The 19,436-nt window shown below is 37.1% G+C and overlaps 1 protein-coding gene across 3 annotated transcripts in view; it reads right to left on the bottom strand.

The window, feature by feature from the left end:
* Window positions 1–19,436, bottom strand: part of RAD54B (RAD54 homolog B) — a 107,977-nt gene that overhangs the window by 24,481 nt on the left and 64,060 nt on the right. For all 3 annotated transcript variants that reach the window (XM_036933194.2, XM_057497893.1, XM_057497892.1), the window contains exons 5-8: window positions 17,912–18,193; window positions 5,590–5,752; window positions 1,236–1,461; window positions 754–961 (exon numbers count right to left, since the gene is read on the bottom strand). In XM_036933194.2, coding sequence (XP_036789089.2) covers window positions 754–961; window positions 1,236–1,461; window positions 5,590–5,752; window positions 17,912–18,193 — 879 coding nt within the window. The remainder of the gene's footprint in view (window positions 1–753; window positions 962–1,235; window positions 1,462–5,589; window positions 5,753–17,911; window positions 18,194–19,436) is intronic.

Raw genomic sequence — 19,436 nt, 5'->3', positions numbered from 1 at the left:
GTTATAAATGTTAGTAATGAACACAACTCTCTTCTTTCTTCTACTACCGGACTGGCAAATTGAAAGTGCCACACAAGACCAAGATGATGTGTAAGAAAAACTACCCTGAGCTTCTCAGGCCTGATTCTAGTCTAAGCCTTACGCTAAAAAGGATTGGGTAGAAGAGGATTCTTATATTTACACATGATACCAGATAGTCTGGGCCAGAAAGTTTGGCCAACCATAAATGATGTGCATGCAGCACATACATATAAGAATTAACAGATACTTAAACACTTACCACATATCAGGTAGTCTTCCAGGAACTTTATATGATTAAACTCCTTCGACCCTTCCAACACAACTTTATGAAGTAGATGGCAGTGCTCACTTCAGCAGCACATACACTGAAGTAGATGATATTATTACCCCTATTTCACAGATAAGGAAACTGAGGCACAGAGAAGCTAAATAACTTCCCAAAGTTGCACAGCTATAAATATCAGACTTGGGAACCAAGCACAAGCAGTCCAGCCTCATCTCCTGCATTCTGTACCATGAGACCATCGTTTTATTCTTCATAAAGTCTAAAATGTGGGTTGCAGAAAATTACATAGGGATTCGAAAATTCAGTATCCTACCAAACTCAATTACTGTAGGTTTATTAATATGATTTCCATCCAACACCACCAATTATTTGGACACTGAGCATAATACAAATCTTGCATGTTAGCTAGGCAAAAATTCCATATCTTCCCAAAAGTAAATACTGACCAGTTAGAATTATTCTTTTCTCACAGGAGAGGCTAAGAAGGGCTGTAGTTGTCTTAATGGTACTGTTCTTCAAACGATGCCCTTCATCACAGATTAGAAGATCAAATTTTGTATTCTTAATTTGATCCAGGGAACGAAGTAACATTTCATAACTCATGATAAGAACAGAATAAAATGGAGATTTGATGAATTCTTCAACTTTGTGGTCCTAAAAAGGAGGAGCAGGGTAGTAATATTTAACAAAACATGAGCACAACTATGAAATCAAATTGACGCAGCATATTCCTGACAGACATTAATCAAGCATTAGAATATGTTGACTCAAAGCCAAATTGTAAGTCAAGATTCCATTTTTCTGCAAAGGAACTGGAGAGCTACAAACACTTGAAAAACTACTATACAGAGAATGAAAACTGCAGTATTGATCTGAGAAGCTAGGTATGTAGAAAATGACCAAGACTACACTTTTAAAAGTCTCTTACCTGATCAACAGTAAATATCTTGATCCTTTCACTTCCTAGCCATTTTTGAAATTCTTTCCTCCAATTAGTCACCAAGCTTCCAGGTGTGACAATAAGTGTCTTTTTTATTACTGGCTTGCCTCCATAGGGTCCCTGACACTGTAGTGTCCAAATGAGTGAAATGCATTGCAATGTCTTCCCTAAACCCATTTCATCAGCAAGAATAGCTCCACATCTGCCATTCACCCTGTTAGAAACAATTATGCTCCCTTTAATCACAACAGGAAAATACTTCATGCCCCTTAATATCGTCACTTATTAGTCAAGAACCAGAAGCTGATATTTTGTAATTAGGACAAACTGTACCCCCCACTAAACACTTTTTCTAGCTTTTCATGCAGCTAATTTACAGCATATCTTTCTTTGCATCTTTGATAGTTACATTAATTATGTATTTGTCAACTAAATTACTAAAACAAATATGAAATGAGACAGTTGATCCTGAATCATGTTACTATCATTTGTATATATTTAGACAGACTAGAAATGAATCCCAACTTTATATCTACAGTTGGGCAATTTAACAATAATTATGCTTCTCATCACTAACAGTTGAACAAATTTATCAGTTTCAGCATTAAGTATCAAAACAGTTTAAAATACATTGTAATCTAAACCAGAAAGATGTATTGGGCTATATTTATGATTCTCTGGCAGTAAATGAAGTCCTCGACCAAAATAGCACCTGGTACTGTAAGAAAAATTAAACATTAAATATTTTATTTAATACATGTCATTTAGTAAAAGCCTTAGCCTACAGACATACTCAGTTAATACAATTTAATTTAATGATTAAATTAAATATGATAGATGTTCCCAGATACTTTTTAAGTATGTGTGTTCTTTATGCATTTTCTTTATCCATTACTATTTTGTTTTATTAAATAATTTTTAACTTCCTACTAAAAAAACTAAATATTATAAAGAATGTTATTAATAAGTGGCATGTTTATACTACATAGTTTCTTAATGCCCTCTGATAATGCAGATTTGATATATATTTAAAAGGTTACAAAGTCCAAAGGAATTAAGGATATTAATAAAAATAAGTAGTTTGTTAATTCTTGTTAATAGAAATAATAACCAAACAGCAATTTTATATGTTTTCCATTCCAAAGTATACAGAAATAATTACAAACATGAATTATGGCCATTATCATCATTTCAGGTCAACAATTTGCCAATGTAGGACCTAATGCAGCTAACTGAGCTACAGTAAGTGGCAGAGAGAACAATGATCCACCCTTCACAATTGAGGGAATGAGCAGGAAGGCTGCACTGAGAAGAGGCACAGTGAGCAGAGTTTTTCTTAAAAAGTGAACAGGAATTCAGGGCATGTATCAGGTAGTTGGTAGTTACAGTGAATTCCAAGCAAGGAAATACAAACCTATGAAACTGGCAAGAGAGGCAGAAGGCAAAAGATGAGAATTCTTACTCCTGAAAGCTCAAACTGTATCTTAGAGGTCAGTATCTCCCAAATATCAACTTTTCATGAGTACCATCACAATTTCTTGCCATATATGTGATACTATATGTTTTATTACTTCTCTTTAAACAAATTCACTTTTTTACTTAGATTTATTTGAAAAGAAAATTCTAAGCATAATTTATCTGTGAAACCAAAAGTTTAATGTACCATTTTTTTCTAATAATTCACTAACTAAATATGCTAGTACTAAAATTAAAAAACAAGGCTTGTCCATGTACACCTAAATGATCCCACATACCACCAATGAAGTGTGTATCACAGACCAGGGAACACTGCTCTAAGTTCTGAGAGTCTGAATCATTTTAAGCAAGGGAATGCCATTGTTAGAACTTTTTCAGAAAAATCAAGCTGATAGTGATAAGGAGAATGGATCTGAGGACCATCAGAAGCAGATACATGACTTAGGAGGTATTGTAATGACCCAGACAAAATATAGTTAGTTGACATTAGTTACTAGAGCTGTACCAGTGGAGTGCCAGAAAAGATTAGGTATCAAATAATATTCAGAAATCAAATAATTAAAAGTTGAGGTTTAACTAGAGTGAGAAGGTGAGAAAGAAGGAATCAAAGATGACTCCTAGGCCAAATGAGGTAAGATCTCTAAAAAGAAAAGCAGATTTGAGAAAGAACAACAATCAAAAGTTTCTAGGATATAGCATTCCCTTAACTTGTCATCTTTTTAGAGTTTGGGGAAATTTACATCCCCAACTCCCTATTAAGTAGACAATTTAAAAATCAAGGGAATAGATATACAATGGGGAAATGACAGCCTCCTCAACAACTGGTATTGGCAAAACTGGAAAACTACATGTAAAGAGAATGAAACTGGATTATTGTCTACCTGTATATACAAAAGTAAACTAGAAATGGATTAAAGACCTGAATGTAAGTCATGAAACCATAAAACTCTTAGAAGAAAACATAGGCAAAAATCTCTTGAATATAAACATGAGCAACTTTTTCCTGAACGCATCTCCTTCAGCAAGGGAAACAAAAGCAAAAATGAACACATGGGACTACATCAAACTAAAAAGTTTCTGTACAGCAAAGGACACCATCAGCAGAACAAAAAGGCATCCTACAGTATGGGACAATATATTCATAAATGACATATCCGACAAGGGGTTAACATCTAAAATATATAAAGAGCTCACAAGCCTCAACACCCAAAAAGAAAATAACCTGATTAGAAAATGGGCAGAGGATCTGAACAGACAGTTCTCCAAAGAAGAAATTCAGATACACAACAGGCACATGAAAAGATGCTCCATATTGCTAATCATCAGGAAAATGCAAATTAAAACCACAATGAGGTATCACCTCAGACCAGTTAGGATGGCCAACATCGAAAAGATAAGGAAAAACAAATGCTGGTGAAGATGCGGAGAAAGGAGAACCCTCCTATACTGTTGATGGGAATGTAAATTAGTCCAACCATTGTGGAAAGCAATATGGGGGTGCCTCAAAAAACTAAAAATAGAAATACCATTTGACCCAGGAATTCCACTCCTACATATTTACCAGAAGAAAACAAGATCCCTGATTCAAAAAGACATATGTACCCCTATGTTTATCACAGCACTATTTACAATAGCCAAGATATGGAAGCAACCCAAGTGTCTATCAGTAGATGAATGGATAAAGAAAATGTCATACATATACACAATAGAATATTATTCAGCCATAAGAAGAAAAGAAGTCCTTCCATTTGCAACAACATGGATGGAGCTGTAGGGTATTATGCTCAGTGAAATAACCCAGGCGGAGAAAGACAAGTACCAAATGATTTCCCTTGTTTGTGGAGTATAACAACAAAGTAAAACTGAAGGAACAAAGAGCAGCAGACTCCCAGACTCCAAAAAGGGTTTGGCAGTTATCAAGGGGAAGGGGTTGGCAGGGGTGAGTGAGGAGGGAGGGAGAATGGCATTAAGGGACATTATGATTAGCACACATAATGTAGGTGGCTCACGGGGAAGGCATTATAGCATGGAGAAGACAAGTAGTGACTCTGTATAACATCTTACTACGCTAATGGACAGTGACTGCAATGGGGTATTGGAGGTGGACTTGATAATATGGACAAATGTTGTAAAAACCTTCATGAGATTGTATATCAATGATTCCTTAATCAAAAAAAAATCAAGGGCCTTTGCATTAAAAATAAAACAAACGGAAAAGGTCTGGAAAGAAATATAACAAGCTGTTAGCAGGAACCTTTCTTTTTTACTTCCTTATCTAGGGTGTGTGTGTGTGTGTGTGTGTGTGTGTGTGTGTGTGTGTGTGTGTGTGTGTGTGTGTGTTTGTATTTGTGTGTATCTTCTAAAATATCTTTAAGAGAATACTACAATTTTTTTTAATCAGAAAAATCTATTTAAAAGGAGATGGGGAAGACTCCTTTTTTTTTAAAAGTAGACGTGAGATTTTTTAAAAGATTTTTTTCTAAAATCTCCATAAACAAATTAAAGACTATTTCCATTTACCCCCATCCCATAACCTTTTCTCATGCTAGTAGTGAACTCTTACTGTTCGACATTAAGGTTGACTATATTTACCTATTTCCTCAAATACTGTATAAGCTACTTAAGAGAAAGCACTATGGTCCTGATTCCTATATGCGTGGCTCCTAGAAAGATGCCTGGTCCATGGCATCCATCAAGAACTACTTTTGGAATAAATGCACACACAAAACATCATTCTTCATTCCTACCAACAGAAATTCATGATGTACTAACCAAGACTCACTATATCAGGCTTTTTCTAGAAAACGATTATGTTACAGGTTAAATCAAACTCAGATCAGACTGAATAAATGCTTTATTTTCCTACCTCATTCCCATCACACATTCATATAGGAAAATGATTCCTTCTTTCTGATGTGGTCGAAGATGATGCACAAGATGAGGATCTATCACTACATCCACAAGAGGGAAACAGTTCTTATTGAACATCCACTGGTGATTATTGTCTGGTCGTAGCATAACAAGGGAATCTTAAGACAAAGGGAAAGTGTAACTATAAATGTATTGCAATTTCACTTTGTCAGCAACTGCATTATCTTGCTTTAATCACTCATAAGATATAACTGCTTGTCATCATTTTTGGCAAAAAATTAAAGTTTAGTAACACTAATGCTAACCTAGAGTACAAAATTAAAAGATAAAAATTTCATGCCTTATTGATGTAACATTTCATGCAAAGAATAACAAAGAGCTTTCTAAGCCACATATGCCCAAAAGTGTGCTTCAAAACCACCGAAATTCACTATTGACTGATAAGGAATTCAGCAAGCCACAACATCTAAGAGTTCAGTATTCAGAGCAAAGAGAACTATTTCCAACTGAAAGCACAGGTTGGAATTTTGCCAAGATTCACTTGTCAATGCTCAGAGCTACATATTCTGGAAAGGCTCCCTGAACTTAACATAAGGGTCCCTTTATTTACACTCCTACATACTAACAATGGCCATTACTTCTATTAATCAGAAGAACTGAGTAAGAATAACAAATTTTCCGTTGCTTCACCGTCATTATTTGCTTAAAGTTAGCTACTACATTCATGAGTGTCTAATTCATGAATCCTTACAAAGCAAAAAAAGTTGAGTTGAATAATAATGTAATTATTAGAAATATATTAATATAACTAAAAAGATTAAAATATTACAAAAAATACAAAATCAAATATAACCAGAAAGCAATTCTTAAATAAATCTGAAATTAGATAGTAAACTCAGCAAAATTATTTTTTAATATATGTCTATACCTTGCTGAAAATGAAATCGCTTTTTTTAAATGAAATAGATTTTAATAATAAATAAAAAGAAAAAGAGAAGGACCAAGAGATGAGAGGGGGAGATTAAAAATAGGTTCCTGTACAAAAGAACTCAAAAAACTCAAAATAGAAATACCGTTTGACCCAGGAATTCCACTCCTAGGAATTTACCCTAAGAATGCAGAGGTCCAGTTTCAAAAAGACATATGCAACCCTATGTTTATCAGAGCAATATTTACAATAGCCAAGAAATGGAAGCAACCTAAATGTCCATCAGTAGATGAATGAATAAAGAAGATGTGGTACATGCACACAATGGAGTATTATTCAGCCATAAGAAGAAATCAAATCCTACCATTTGCAACAACATGGATGGAACTAGAGGGTATTATGCTCAGTGAAATAGGCCAGGTGGAGAAAGACAAGTATCAAATGATTTCACTCATCTGTGGAGTATAAGAATAAAGAAAAAACTGAAGGAACAAGACAACAGCAGACTCACAGAACCCAAGAATGGACTAACAGTTACCAAAGGGAAAGGGACTGGGGAGGACGGGTGGGAAGGGAGGAATAAGGGGGAAAAGGGGGCATTACGATTAGCACACATAATGTGGGGGTGGGGCATGGGGAAGGCAGTACAATACAGAGAAGACAAGTAGTGATTTGATAGCATCTTACTACACTGATGGACAGTGACTGTAATGGGGTATGTGGTGGGGACCTGATAATGGGGGGAGTCTAGTTACCATAATGTTGCTCATGTAATTGTACATTAACAATACCAAAATAAAAAAATAGGTTCCTGTAGATTGAGTAATATCCATTAATTGGGAAATATATACAGTTACAGAAATGAGAATTTGATTATGTTTACCATTAGCAATTACCCAGAGGAAAGTTTTCTCTGGGTCTTCCTAGGTTTCTGAGCAACTAACAGGAACTCTCATTTCTGAGGTCACCTGTTGTAGGTAGGAGATTAGGGAATGAAAATGGAAAACTTAGCCCTTGGCTTTTCTCTACATCCCAGTAGCAAAACAAGAATGTATTCCTTGTGGGTTTCTAACTAAGAAATGCCGCCAGTTTTGTTTTGTTTTGTTTTCTCTCTTTGGAAAAGTACAAAGGGGAAAAAAAGAGAAGATGGGGTGAAGATGATACACTATTCAAGCATGAACCATAGGACCACAAGTCACCTAACAAAGTACCCATTTCCAAGGAAGATAAAACCTAAACCAGAGTGATAATGGGGCACTAGTTCAAATTTTAAGATGCCTCTCCCTCTCCCTCTCCCTTCAAAATGATGAGTCACCATATAAAGCCAACAAAATCTTTCATGTTTTAAAGTCTGTAATTTCATTCTACTTACTCCTGGCAGATAAAACAAATAAATGACAATAATCAAGTATTTACCACTTACACAAACGGTGTTCATTTATGTGTATATGTGTACCCCCATGTACACATATATCTAAATTATCATAATAAAATTTTCCATTTACTCAGACAACAAATGTTTATTTTACACAGCATATAGCAGGCACTCTAAGTTTCAATGGTAGTTATTAGAACCCACATTTTAGACAAGGAGAGGCAAAGTATTAGTGAGGTAAGTGACTAGGCCAAGAGGTCAAAGAATCAATTAGGAGGAGGGGTGGAAGATGGCGGCGTGAGTACAGCAGAGGAAATCTCCTCCCAAAACCACATATATCTATGAAAATACAACAAAGACAACCCTTCCTAGAATAAAGACCAGAGGACACAGGACAATATCCAGACCACATCCGCACCTGAGAGAACCCAGCGCCTCGCGAAGGGGGTAAGATACAAGCCCCGGCCCGGCGGGAGCCGAGCGCCCATCCCCCCAGCTCCTGGCGGGAGAAGAGCAGGCAGAGCGGGAGGGAGATGGAGCCCAGGACTGCCGAACACCCAGCCCCAGGCATCCGGGCCAGAGTGCAGGAGCCTGGATACTAGGAAAACAGGGCAGCAATAACAGTGAGCGGGCACCGGAGGCCGGGCGCCGGAGGACATAAGAAAAGCGAGCGACCAATTTTTTTTTTTTTTTTTTTTGCTGTTTTGTTTTGGCGAGCGCTTTTTGGAAGTCTTAAAGGGATAGGAACTCCAATACTAGGGAAACAGGGCAGCAAGACCGGTGAGCAGATGCCTGAGGCTGGTGCCAGAGAATAAAGAAACAAGAGCGCCCACCTTTTTTTTTTTTTTTTTTTTGTGGTCGTTTTGTTTTGGCAGATGCTTTTTGAAAGTCTTAAAGGGGCAGGGTGGGACACTTTATCCAGAGGTAGGGAATCCGGGGATCTCTGGGCACCCTAACCCCTGGGCTGCAGGGAGCAGGGAGGCCCCTTACGGAGATAAATAGCCTCCCAGCCGCTCCTGCTCCAACGCGACTCCACCACTTTGGAGTAGCTGCCCGAGCCAGGCCACGCCCACGGCAACAGCGGAGATTAACTCCATAGCAGCCGAGCAGGAAGCAGAAGCCCTGTCTGCGCACAGCTGCCCAGCACAAGCCACTAGAGGTCGCTGTTCTCCCAGGAGAGGAGGGCCACAAACCAACAAGAAAGGAAGTCCTTCCAGCCGTCACTCGTCCCAGCTCTGCAAACTATTCCTATCACCATGAAAAGGCAAAGATACAGGCAGACAAAGATCACAGAGACAACACCAGGAAAGAGACAGACCTAACCAGTTTTCCTGAAAAAGAACTCAAAATAAGAATCATAAACATGCTGACAGAGATGCAGAGAAATACACAAGAGAAATGGGATGAAGTCCGGAGAGAGATCACAGATGCCAGAAAGGAGATTGCAGAAATGAAACAAACTCTGGAAGGATTTATAAGCAGAATGGATAGAATGCAAGAGGCCATTGATGGAATTGAAACCAGAGAACAGGACCGCATAGAAGCTGACATAGAGAGAGATAAAAGGATCTAAAGGAATGAAACAATGTCAAGAGAACTGTGTGACCAATCCATAAGGAACAAGATCCATATTATAGGGGTAAAAGAAGAAGAAGAGAGAGGAAAAGAGATGGAAAGTATCTTAGAAGAAATAATTGCTGAAAACTTCCCCAAACTGGGGGAGGAAATAATCGAATAGACCACGGAAATACACAGAACCCCCAACAGAAAGGATCCAAGGAGGACAACACCAAGACACATAATAATTAAAATGGCAAAGATCAAGGACAAAGAAAGAGTTTTAAAGGCAGCTAGAGAGAAAAAGGTCACCTATAAAGGAAAATCCATCAGGCTAACATCAGACTTCTCGACAGAAACCCTACAGGCCAGAAGAAAATAGCATGATATATTTAATACAATGAAACAGAAAGGCCTTGAACCAAGGATACTGTATCCAGCACAACTATCATTCAAATATGACGGTGGAATTAAACAATTCCCAGACAAACAAAAGCTGAGGGAATTTGCTTCCCACAAACCACCTCTACAGAACATCTTACAGGGACTGCTCTAGATGGGAGCACTCCTAGAAAGAGCATAGCACAAAACACCCAACATATGAAGAATCGAGGAGGAGGAATAAGAAGGGAGAGAAGAAAAGAATCTCCAGACAGTGTATATAACAGCTCAATAAGCGAGCTAAGTTAGGCAGTAAGATACTAAAGAGGCTAACCTTGAACCTTTGGTAACCACGAATTTAAAGCCTGCAATGGCATTAAGTACATATCTTTCAACAGTCACCCTAAATGTTAATGGGTTGAATGCACCAATCAAAAGACATAGAGTAATAGAATGGATAAAAAAGCAAGACCCATCTATATGCTGCTTACAAGAAACTCACCTCAAACCCAAAGACATGTACAGACTAAAAGTCAAGGGATGGAAAAACGTATTTCAAGCAAAAAACAGCGAGAAGAAAGCAGGGGTTTCAGTACTAATATCAGACAAAATAGACTTCAAAACAAAGAAAGTAAAAAGAGATAAAGAAGGACACTACATAATGATAAAGGGCTCAAACCAACAAGAGGATATAACCATTCTAAATATATATGCACCCAACAAAGGAGCACCTGCATATGTGAAACAAATACTAACAGAACTAAGGGGGGAAATAGACTGCAATGCATTCATTCTAGGAGACTTCAACACACCACTCACCGCAAAGGATAGATCCACAGGGCAGAAAATAAGTAAGGACACGGAAGCACTGAACAACACAGTAGAGCAGATGGACCTAACAGACATCTATAGCACTCTACATCCAAATGCAACAGGATACACATTCTTCTCAAGTGCACATGGAACATTCTCCAGAATAGACCACATACTAGGCCACAAAAAGAGCCTCAGTAAATTCCAAAAGATAGAAATCCTACCAACCAACTTTTCAGACCACAAAGGCATAAAACTAGAAATAAACTGTACAAAGAAAGCAAAGAGGCTCACAAACACATGGAGGCTTAACAACACGCTCCTAAATAATCAATGGATCAATGACCAAATCAAAACGGAGATCCAGCAATATATGGAAACAAATGACAACAACAACACTAAGCCCCAACTTCTGTGGGACGCAGCAAAAGCAGTCTTAAGAGGAAAGTATATAGCAATCCAAGCATATTTAAAAAAGGAAGAACAATCAATCCCAAATGAATGGTCTAATGTCACAATTATCAAAATTGGAAAAAGAGGAACAAATGAGGCCTAAGGTCAGCAGAAGGAAGGACATAATAAAGATCAGAGAAGAAATAAATAAAATTGAGAAGAATAAAACAATAGCAAAAATCAATGAAACCAAGAGCTGGTTCTGCGAGAAAATAAACAAAAGAGATAAGCCTCTAGCCAGACTTATTAAGAAGAAAAGAGAGTCAACACAAATCAACAGTATCAGAAACGAGAAAGGAAAAATCACGACGGACCCCACAGAAATAGAAAGAATTATTAGAGAATACTATGAAAACCTATATGCTAACAAGCTGGGAAATCTAGGAGAAATGGACAACTTCCTAGAAAAATACAACCTTCCACGATTGACCCAGAAAGAAACAGAAAATCTAAACAGACCAATTACCAGCAACGAAATTGAAGCGGTAATCAAAAAACTACCAAAGAACAAAACCCCTGGGCCAGATGGATTTACCTCGGAATTTTATCAGACACACAGGGAAGACATAATACCGATTCTCCTTAGAGTTTTCCAAAAAATAGAGGAGGAGGGGATACTCCCAAACTCATTCTATGAAGCTAACATCACCCTAATACCAAAACCAGGCAAAGACCCCACCAAAAAAGAAAACTACAGACCAATATCCCTGATGAACATAGATGCAAAAATACTCAACAAAATATTAGCAAACCGAATTCAAAAATACATCAAAAGGATTATACACCATGACCAAGTGGGATTCATCCCAGGGATGCAAGGATGGTACAACATTTGAAAGTCCAACAACATCATCCACCACATCAACAAAAAGAAAGACAAAAACCACATGACCATCTCCATAGATGCTGAAAAAGCATTTGACAAAGTTCAACATCCATTCATGATAAAAACATTCAGCAAAATGGGAATAGAGGGCAAGTACCTCAACATAATAAAGGCCATCTACGATAAACCCACAGCCAACATTATATTGAACAGCGAGAAGCTGAAAGCATTTCCTCTCAGATCGGGAACTAGACAGGGATGCCCACTCTCTCCACTGTTATTTAACATAGTACTGGAGGTCCTAGCCACGGCAATCAGACAAAACAAAGAAATACAAGGAATCCAGATTGGTAAAGAAGAAGTTAAACTGTCACTATTTGCAGATGACATGATACTGTACATAAAAAACCCTAAAGACTCCACCCCAAAACTACTAGAACTGATATCGGAATAGAGCAAAGTTGCAGGATACAAAATCAACACACAGAAATCTGTGGCTTTCCTATACACTAAAAATGAACCAACAGAAAGAGAAATCAGGAAAACAACTCCATTCACAATTGCATCAAAAAAAATTAAATACCTAGGAATAAACCTAACCAAGGAAGTGAAAGACTTATACTCTGAAAACTACAAGTCACTCTTAAGAGAAATTAAAGGGGACACTAACAGATGGAAACTCATCCCATGCTCGTGGCTAGGAAGAATTAATATCGTCAAAATGGCCATCCTGCCCAAAGCAATATACAGATTTGATGCAATCCCTATGAAACTACCAGCAACATTCTTCAATGAACTGGAACAAATAGTTCAAAAATTCATATGGAAACACCAAAGACCCCGAATAGCCAAAGCAATCCTGAGAAAGAAGAATAAAGTAGGGGGGATCTCACTCCCCAACTTCAAGCTCTACTATAAAGCCTTAGTAATCAAGACAATTTGGTACTGGCACAAGAGCAGAGCCACAGACCAATGGAACAGACTAGAGAATCCAGACATTACCCAGACATATATGGTCAATTAATATTTGATAAAGGAGCCATGGACATACAATGGCGAAATGACAGTCTCTTCAACAGATGGTGCTGGCAAAACTGGACAGCTACATGTAGGAGAATGAAACTGGACCATTGTCTAACCTCATATACAAAAGTAAACTCAAAATGGATCAAAGACCTGAATGTAAGTCATGAAACCATTAAACTCTTGGTAGAAAACATAGGCAAAAACCTCTTAGACATAAACATGAGTGACCTCTTCTTGAACATATCTCCCTGGGCAAGGAAAACAACAGCAAAAATGAATAAGTGGGTATATATTAAGCTGAAAAGCTTCTGTACAGCAAAAGACACCATCAATAGAACAAAAAGGAACCCTACAGTATGGGAGAATATATTTGAAAATGACACATCCGATAAAGGCTTGACATCCAGAATATACAAAGAGCTCACACGCCTCAACAAACAAAAAACAAATAACCCAATTAAAAAATGGGCAGAGGAACTGAACAGACAGTTCTCCAAAAAAGAAATACAGATGGCCAACAGACACATGAAAAGAGGCTCCACATCGCTAATTATCAGAGAAATGCAAATTAAAACTACAATGAGGTATCACCTCACACCAGTAAGGATGGCTGCCATCCAAAAGACAGACAACAACAAATGTTGGCGAGGCTGTGGAGAAAGGAGAACCCTCCTACACTGCTGGTGGGAATGTAAGTTAGTTCAACCATTGTGGAAAGCAGTATGGAGGTACATCAAAATGCTCAAAACAGACCTACCATTTGACCCAGGAATTGCACTCCTAGGAATTTACCCTAAGAATGCAGCAATCAAGTATGAGAAAGATCAGTGCACCCCTATGTTTATCGCAGCACTATTTACAATAGCCAAGAATTGGAAGCAACCTAAATGTCCATCGATAGATGAATGGATAAAGAAGATGTGGTACATATACACAATGGAATACTACTCAGCCATAAGAAAAGGGCAAATCCAACCATTTGCAGCAACATGGATGGAGCTGGAGGGTATTATGCTCAGTGAAACAAGCCAAGCGGAGAAAGAGAAATACCAAATGATTTCACTCATCTGTGGAATATAAGAACAAAGGAAAAACTGAAGGAACAAAACAGCACCAGAATCACAGAACTCAAGAATGGACTAACAGGTACCAAAGGGAAAGGGACTGAGGAGGAAGGGTGGGTAGGGAGGGATAAGGGTGGGGGGAGAAGTAGGGGGGTATTAAGATTAGCATGCATGGGGGTGTAGGAGAAAAGGGAAGGCAAGTAGTGATTCTACAACATTTTGCTATGCTGATGGACAGTGACTGTAAAGGGGTTTATAGGGGGACCTGGTATAGGGGAGAGCCTAGTAAACATAATATTCGTCATGTAAGTGTAGATTAGTGATACCAAAAAAAAAAAAAAAAAAAGGGCAGTTCCTGTGTGGTAACCTCCAATGAGTTCTACACAAGGGTATAAAGGGCATATAAAAGTGTAGGCAAAGGGTCTGTTTGTGTTTATACAGAGGATCAAAGCCTAATTGGGCTACCCCGAAAATGAACTAAGATACGATATGAAAGAGAACTTCCAACATCAGCACTCTCTGGAAGGCTCATGCCAGAAGATGATCATCAAAAAACCCCAACAAAGATCCACGCACTGCTACAGCTATAGATGCACTCATCCCACCAGTTCCTGGACTTGCCATGGGAATGAGGAAGGAGATGTCTAAGCTGGCCTGTGCATACAGTAAAACAACAAATTTGACTGGATCTATACTGTTGGAACTCAACCAAGAATTAGGAGAAGTGCAAATTGTAGCGCTCCAAAATCTTACAACTACAGACTATTTACTGTTAAAAGAACATATGGGATGTGAACAGTCCCCAGGAATGGGTTGTTTTAATTTGTCTGATTTCTCTCAGACTGTTCAAGTTCAGTTGGACAATATCCACCATATCATAGATAAGTTTTCACAAATGCCTAACGTGCCTAACTGGTTTTCTTGGTTTCACTGGAGATGGCTGGTAATTACAGTATGCTTTGGTTATGTAACTATACTCCTATTATGTTAATGTGTGTGCGCAGTTTAAGTAGTAGCTTAAAACCTATACATGCTGAAGTTACTCTACAAGAAGATATGTCAAAGAAATAATCAATCTTCCCATGTTTTCTGCCGCCTGCTACTTCTATAGCTTTTCTTCTTCCTTCCTAATTACAACCCTTAAATAGAATTCGTGCCTCATATCAAATTTACCGAGTATCATAATTCTTCCAAGTGGTAAAGATACCTCAAGACAAATGCTGGGCATAGAAGCTACAGGGCATAAATATGCAAAGAAATAAAAAGCTAACCATTTCAAACAATAAGGCTTCTCTCTCACTTACCAACTTTACATTTCCCTGTATGGCCCCGGAAGATGACTGGTTAGCCAGAGACGGGTAAGATTCCTCAAGGGAGGAACAACCTAAGATAAGCACAGTCGCAGGGGGGTCATCAGGTGAGAAATTGGGGATCAACAGAGGTGAGGCTTAGAACCTCACCCCCCCTGTTCTGAGAGAAATCTTCTGCATACGTGGATGTTTTATTGCCCTTGTCTAGCTTGGATTAACACATAGTCTACAGGCACACACCTGATCATCTACATTTGCTCTCTTACAACACTAAGCTATGTTTTCTACCTTTATCTTGTATCTACCTACCACTCCAGCATTTTATTAAAAATAATAATAATAAAGAGAGAAATGTGGTATCCACATATAAATCAAGTATAAAAATCAAATGAGTATTCATATTTGAACTGACTGTTTATAGTTCATAATGCATGAGCAAAACCGAAAGTTTCTGTGATGACTGCCCTTGTACTGTTCACTATGTAACTTATTCATTATGTAAGAATTTGTTCTCCATGTAAGAACTTGTTTGTTATGCCTCAGAAGATTGGAGACTGACGAAAATTAGGCTTGGGGTGGATTAATGATTGTGCATTGAGCATTAACTCCCCTATACAGAATTTTATTGTCGTTAACAACCATTTGATCAATAAATATGAGAGATGCCCTCACAAAAAAAAAAAAAAAAAAAAGGACAGACTTCCCATGGTAAAATAAATAAGTAACCGGGATGTAATGTATAGCATAAGGAATATAGTCAAGATATTGTAACAGCTTGGTAGGGTGATAGCTGGAACCTAGAATTATGTGTATAAATGTTTTATCACTGTGTTGTATACTTGAAACTAATGTAATGTAATACTGTGCATCAACTACCCTTCAATAAAAAATAATTATCTAAAAAAAAAAAAAAATCAAATGAGTATTCATATTTGAACTGACTGTTTATAGTTCATAATGCATGAGCAAAACCGAAGGTTTCTGTGATGGCTGCCCTTGTACTGTTCACCATGTAAGAACTTATTCACTATGTAAGAATTTGTTCTCCATGTAAGAACTTGTTTGTTATGCCTCAGAAGATTGGAGGCTAACGAAAATTAGGCTTGGGGTGGATTAATGATTGTGCATTGAGCATTGACTCCCCTATACAGAATTTTATTGTTGTTAACAACCATTTGATCAATATAAATATGAGAGATGCCCTCACAAAAAAAAAAAAAAAAAGTACACACTTCCAATGGTAAAATAATAAGTAACCGGGATGTAATGAATATAGTCAAGATATTGTAACAGCTTGGTATGGTGATAGCTGGTATCTAGAATTGTCATGTATATAAATGTTGAATCACTATGTTGTACACCTGAAACTAATGTAATGTAATACTGTGTGTCAACTACCCTTCAATAAAAAATAATTATCTACAAAAAAAAAAAAAGAACCAATTAGTTCAGTGGTAAAATCAGGAATCTAACTCAGGTCTTTGAATAAGCAGAGCATTCTTTTCAGTTCCCCACAGCCTTTATTATGTACAGGAAGGCAAGAGAAAGGAGACTAAGGAACAGGAAGCTTGTTAAAAGAACTGGTGGGACAGACAAAATATTTGGATAAGAAGAAAAATCAGAAACACAAGCATCCACTCTTAAATTCCATCAAGTCTCAGATATGCACATATAGATCTAGGAATTTCTAATTTTGGGTTTTTGCCCTAATTAACGGCAATAATTATTTGAAGTTAGGCAAGTCAGTTTATGTTTCTGAGCCTCATTTTCCTAAAATGCAAAGTGAAGGAACTGATCTAAATGATTTCTAAGGCCCCTTTATTTAAGAGTCTGTTTCCATAATACTTGCAAGAGGAAAAAGTACTTAATTATGTTACTTGACATACATATATGCTATTATGAAAGAAACCTACTTTATTTCCCAACTTCCATATCCACTACACTACAATTCAAATTTACTAGTCTATCTCCTCACCAAATGAAAAGATCTCTGATGACATTTCTGTCTCTGGGCCCAGTACATAAAGGGTACTCAAGAAATACTTGCTGAGTAAATAATCAGACTAAAAAAAACAAACCAGGCTATGTTTCACTTTTTAATGTAATTTTTAAATTAAATTCATTAATGTGAAAATTAACCTGAATTGACTTCTCACACGTAAAATTTGAATTCTTTATGACATCTCACCATTCAATATTTTCAAACACTAATATATATGATCAAGGTATACAGTCTTCAAAACAGAAGTATAAACAGAATTGATTCATGAATTTACTAATTTTTCTCTGAACTACAAATGTCAGATCTTATTCAAAATCATAGACACGTGTGTATACATATCTAATTTGTCTATTTTTCCTTCAATATGTACATATTTCCATTACTGTATTCTTAGAATTATGTATTTATGAAATCATCCCCAAACTATTTTGCTATGCAACTTCAACATACCTTAAACTGTATATCTGAAGAATAATATACACTTATACCTGAAAACCTTAAACAAAATTTAAACTTTTAATTCACATATCAAATATCTTTTGACAGCAAAAACAAACTACTCAAATTATTTCTAAATCTTACTTGGTGCATATGGGTCATGGCGTGGTTTGCAGTTTTGGATAGCATTCTGTCTATCTTCCTTTGAACTTGACTTACAGACATTTTTGAAAGGATTAGAAAAACACTTCTTGGCAGCTTGAGAAGAATTTGAGATAGCAGGACTTCCTCCTCCAAGCTGAAAACATCTGCCGCTGTTGAAATCATCCGGAGAGATTACACCCATGACTTCTATTTCTTTTCCACCAATCATCATTGTTTGGCCCTCTTCAATCTTTTCAAGCTCTTTCAGTTTATATCCAGTGCCTTCAAAGAAGGAAGAACATTAATTGAATTTACTGATACTCAAACATGACTTAAATTAGTGATACCACAGTCACCTTCCCATCACCATACAGAATAAGAACTGTGTTTTGAATCCAAATAGCCTGTGCAACCCAAAGCCAAAATGAAAACAAAAATTATCATTTTGGTAAAAAAAATTTAAAAATTAAAAATCAGAAGGAATAAATAATGTAGCTTTAAAAATTAGGCAAGCTCTAGAGAAAGAAAGACTTTTCTTAATTACTGAAAATACAGCCTATTGTACTCATCATTTTGCTCTCTGTTACCCATAGAAAAGCAAGCCAAGAAAACAGTTTGGTAAGCTATCTGGACCCTCCTTTCTTGTGTACAAAGTAGAGAAATACTATGCCATCTCTATTTCCACTTTAGAAACAACTGCACATGTGAAGGAGAAGCAGCAATAAAAGCAACCACAGTTAGTACTGTACTATTCCACGAGATAGCAAAGTAAAAATAATTTGTGGCAAGAGGCTACTGAGAGTCCAAGTTCTAACTCTAGAATAAAAAATGGAATATTTAATTATATCAAGCTTGTTTTAATTATTTATTTTATTTTTTTATCAAGGTATCATTGATATATAATCTAATGAAGGTTTCATATGAGCAACACTGTGGTTACAACACCACCTATATTATTAAGTCCACCCCACACCCCATTGCAGTCACTGTACATTAGTGCAGTAAGATGCTGTAGAGTCACTACTTGTCTTCTCCATACTATACTGCCTTCTCTGTGAGCCACCTACATTATGTGCACTTATCATAATACCCCTTAATCCCCTTCTCCCTCCCTAGATTCCCCACACTCCCCATCCTCTTTCCTTTGATAACCGCTAGTTCCTTCTTGGAGTCTAGGAGTCTGCTGCCATTTTGTTCCTTCAGTTTTGCTTTGTTATTATACTCCACAAATGAGGGAAATCATTTGGTACTTGTCTTTCTCCGCCTGGGTTATTTCACTGAGCATAATACCCTCGAGCTCCATCCTTGTTGTGCAAATGGTAGGATTTGTTTTCTTCTTATGGCTGAATAATATTCCATTGTGTATATGTACCACATCTTCTTTATCCATTCATCTATTGATAGACTCTTGGGTTGCTTCCATATCTTGGCTATTCTAAATAGTGCTGTGATAAACATAGGGATACATATGTCTTTTTGAATCAGGGATCTTGTTTTCTTCTGGTAAATATGTAGGAGTGGGATT

Source organism: Manis pentadactyla, chromosome 3, assembly GCF_030020395.1.
Source record: "Manis pentadactyla isolate mManPen7 chromosome 3, mManPen7.hap1, whole genome shotgun sequence".
Classification (NCBI taxonomy): domain Eukaryota; kingdom Metazoa; phylum Chordata; class Mammalia; order Pholidota; family Manidae; genus Manis; species Manis pentadactyla.
The sequence above is the reverse complement of the archived record's forward strand: the minus strand, read 5'-3'. Positions and strand labels throughout refer to the sequence as shown.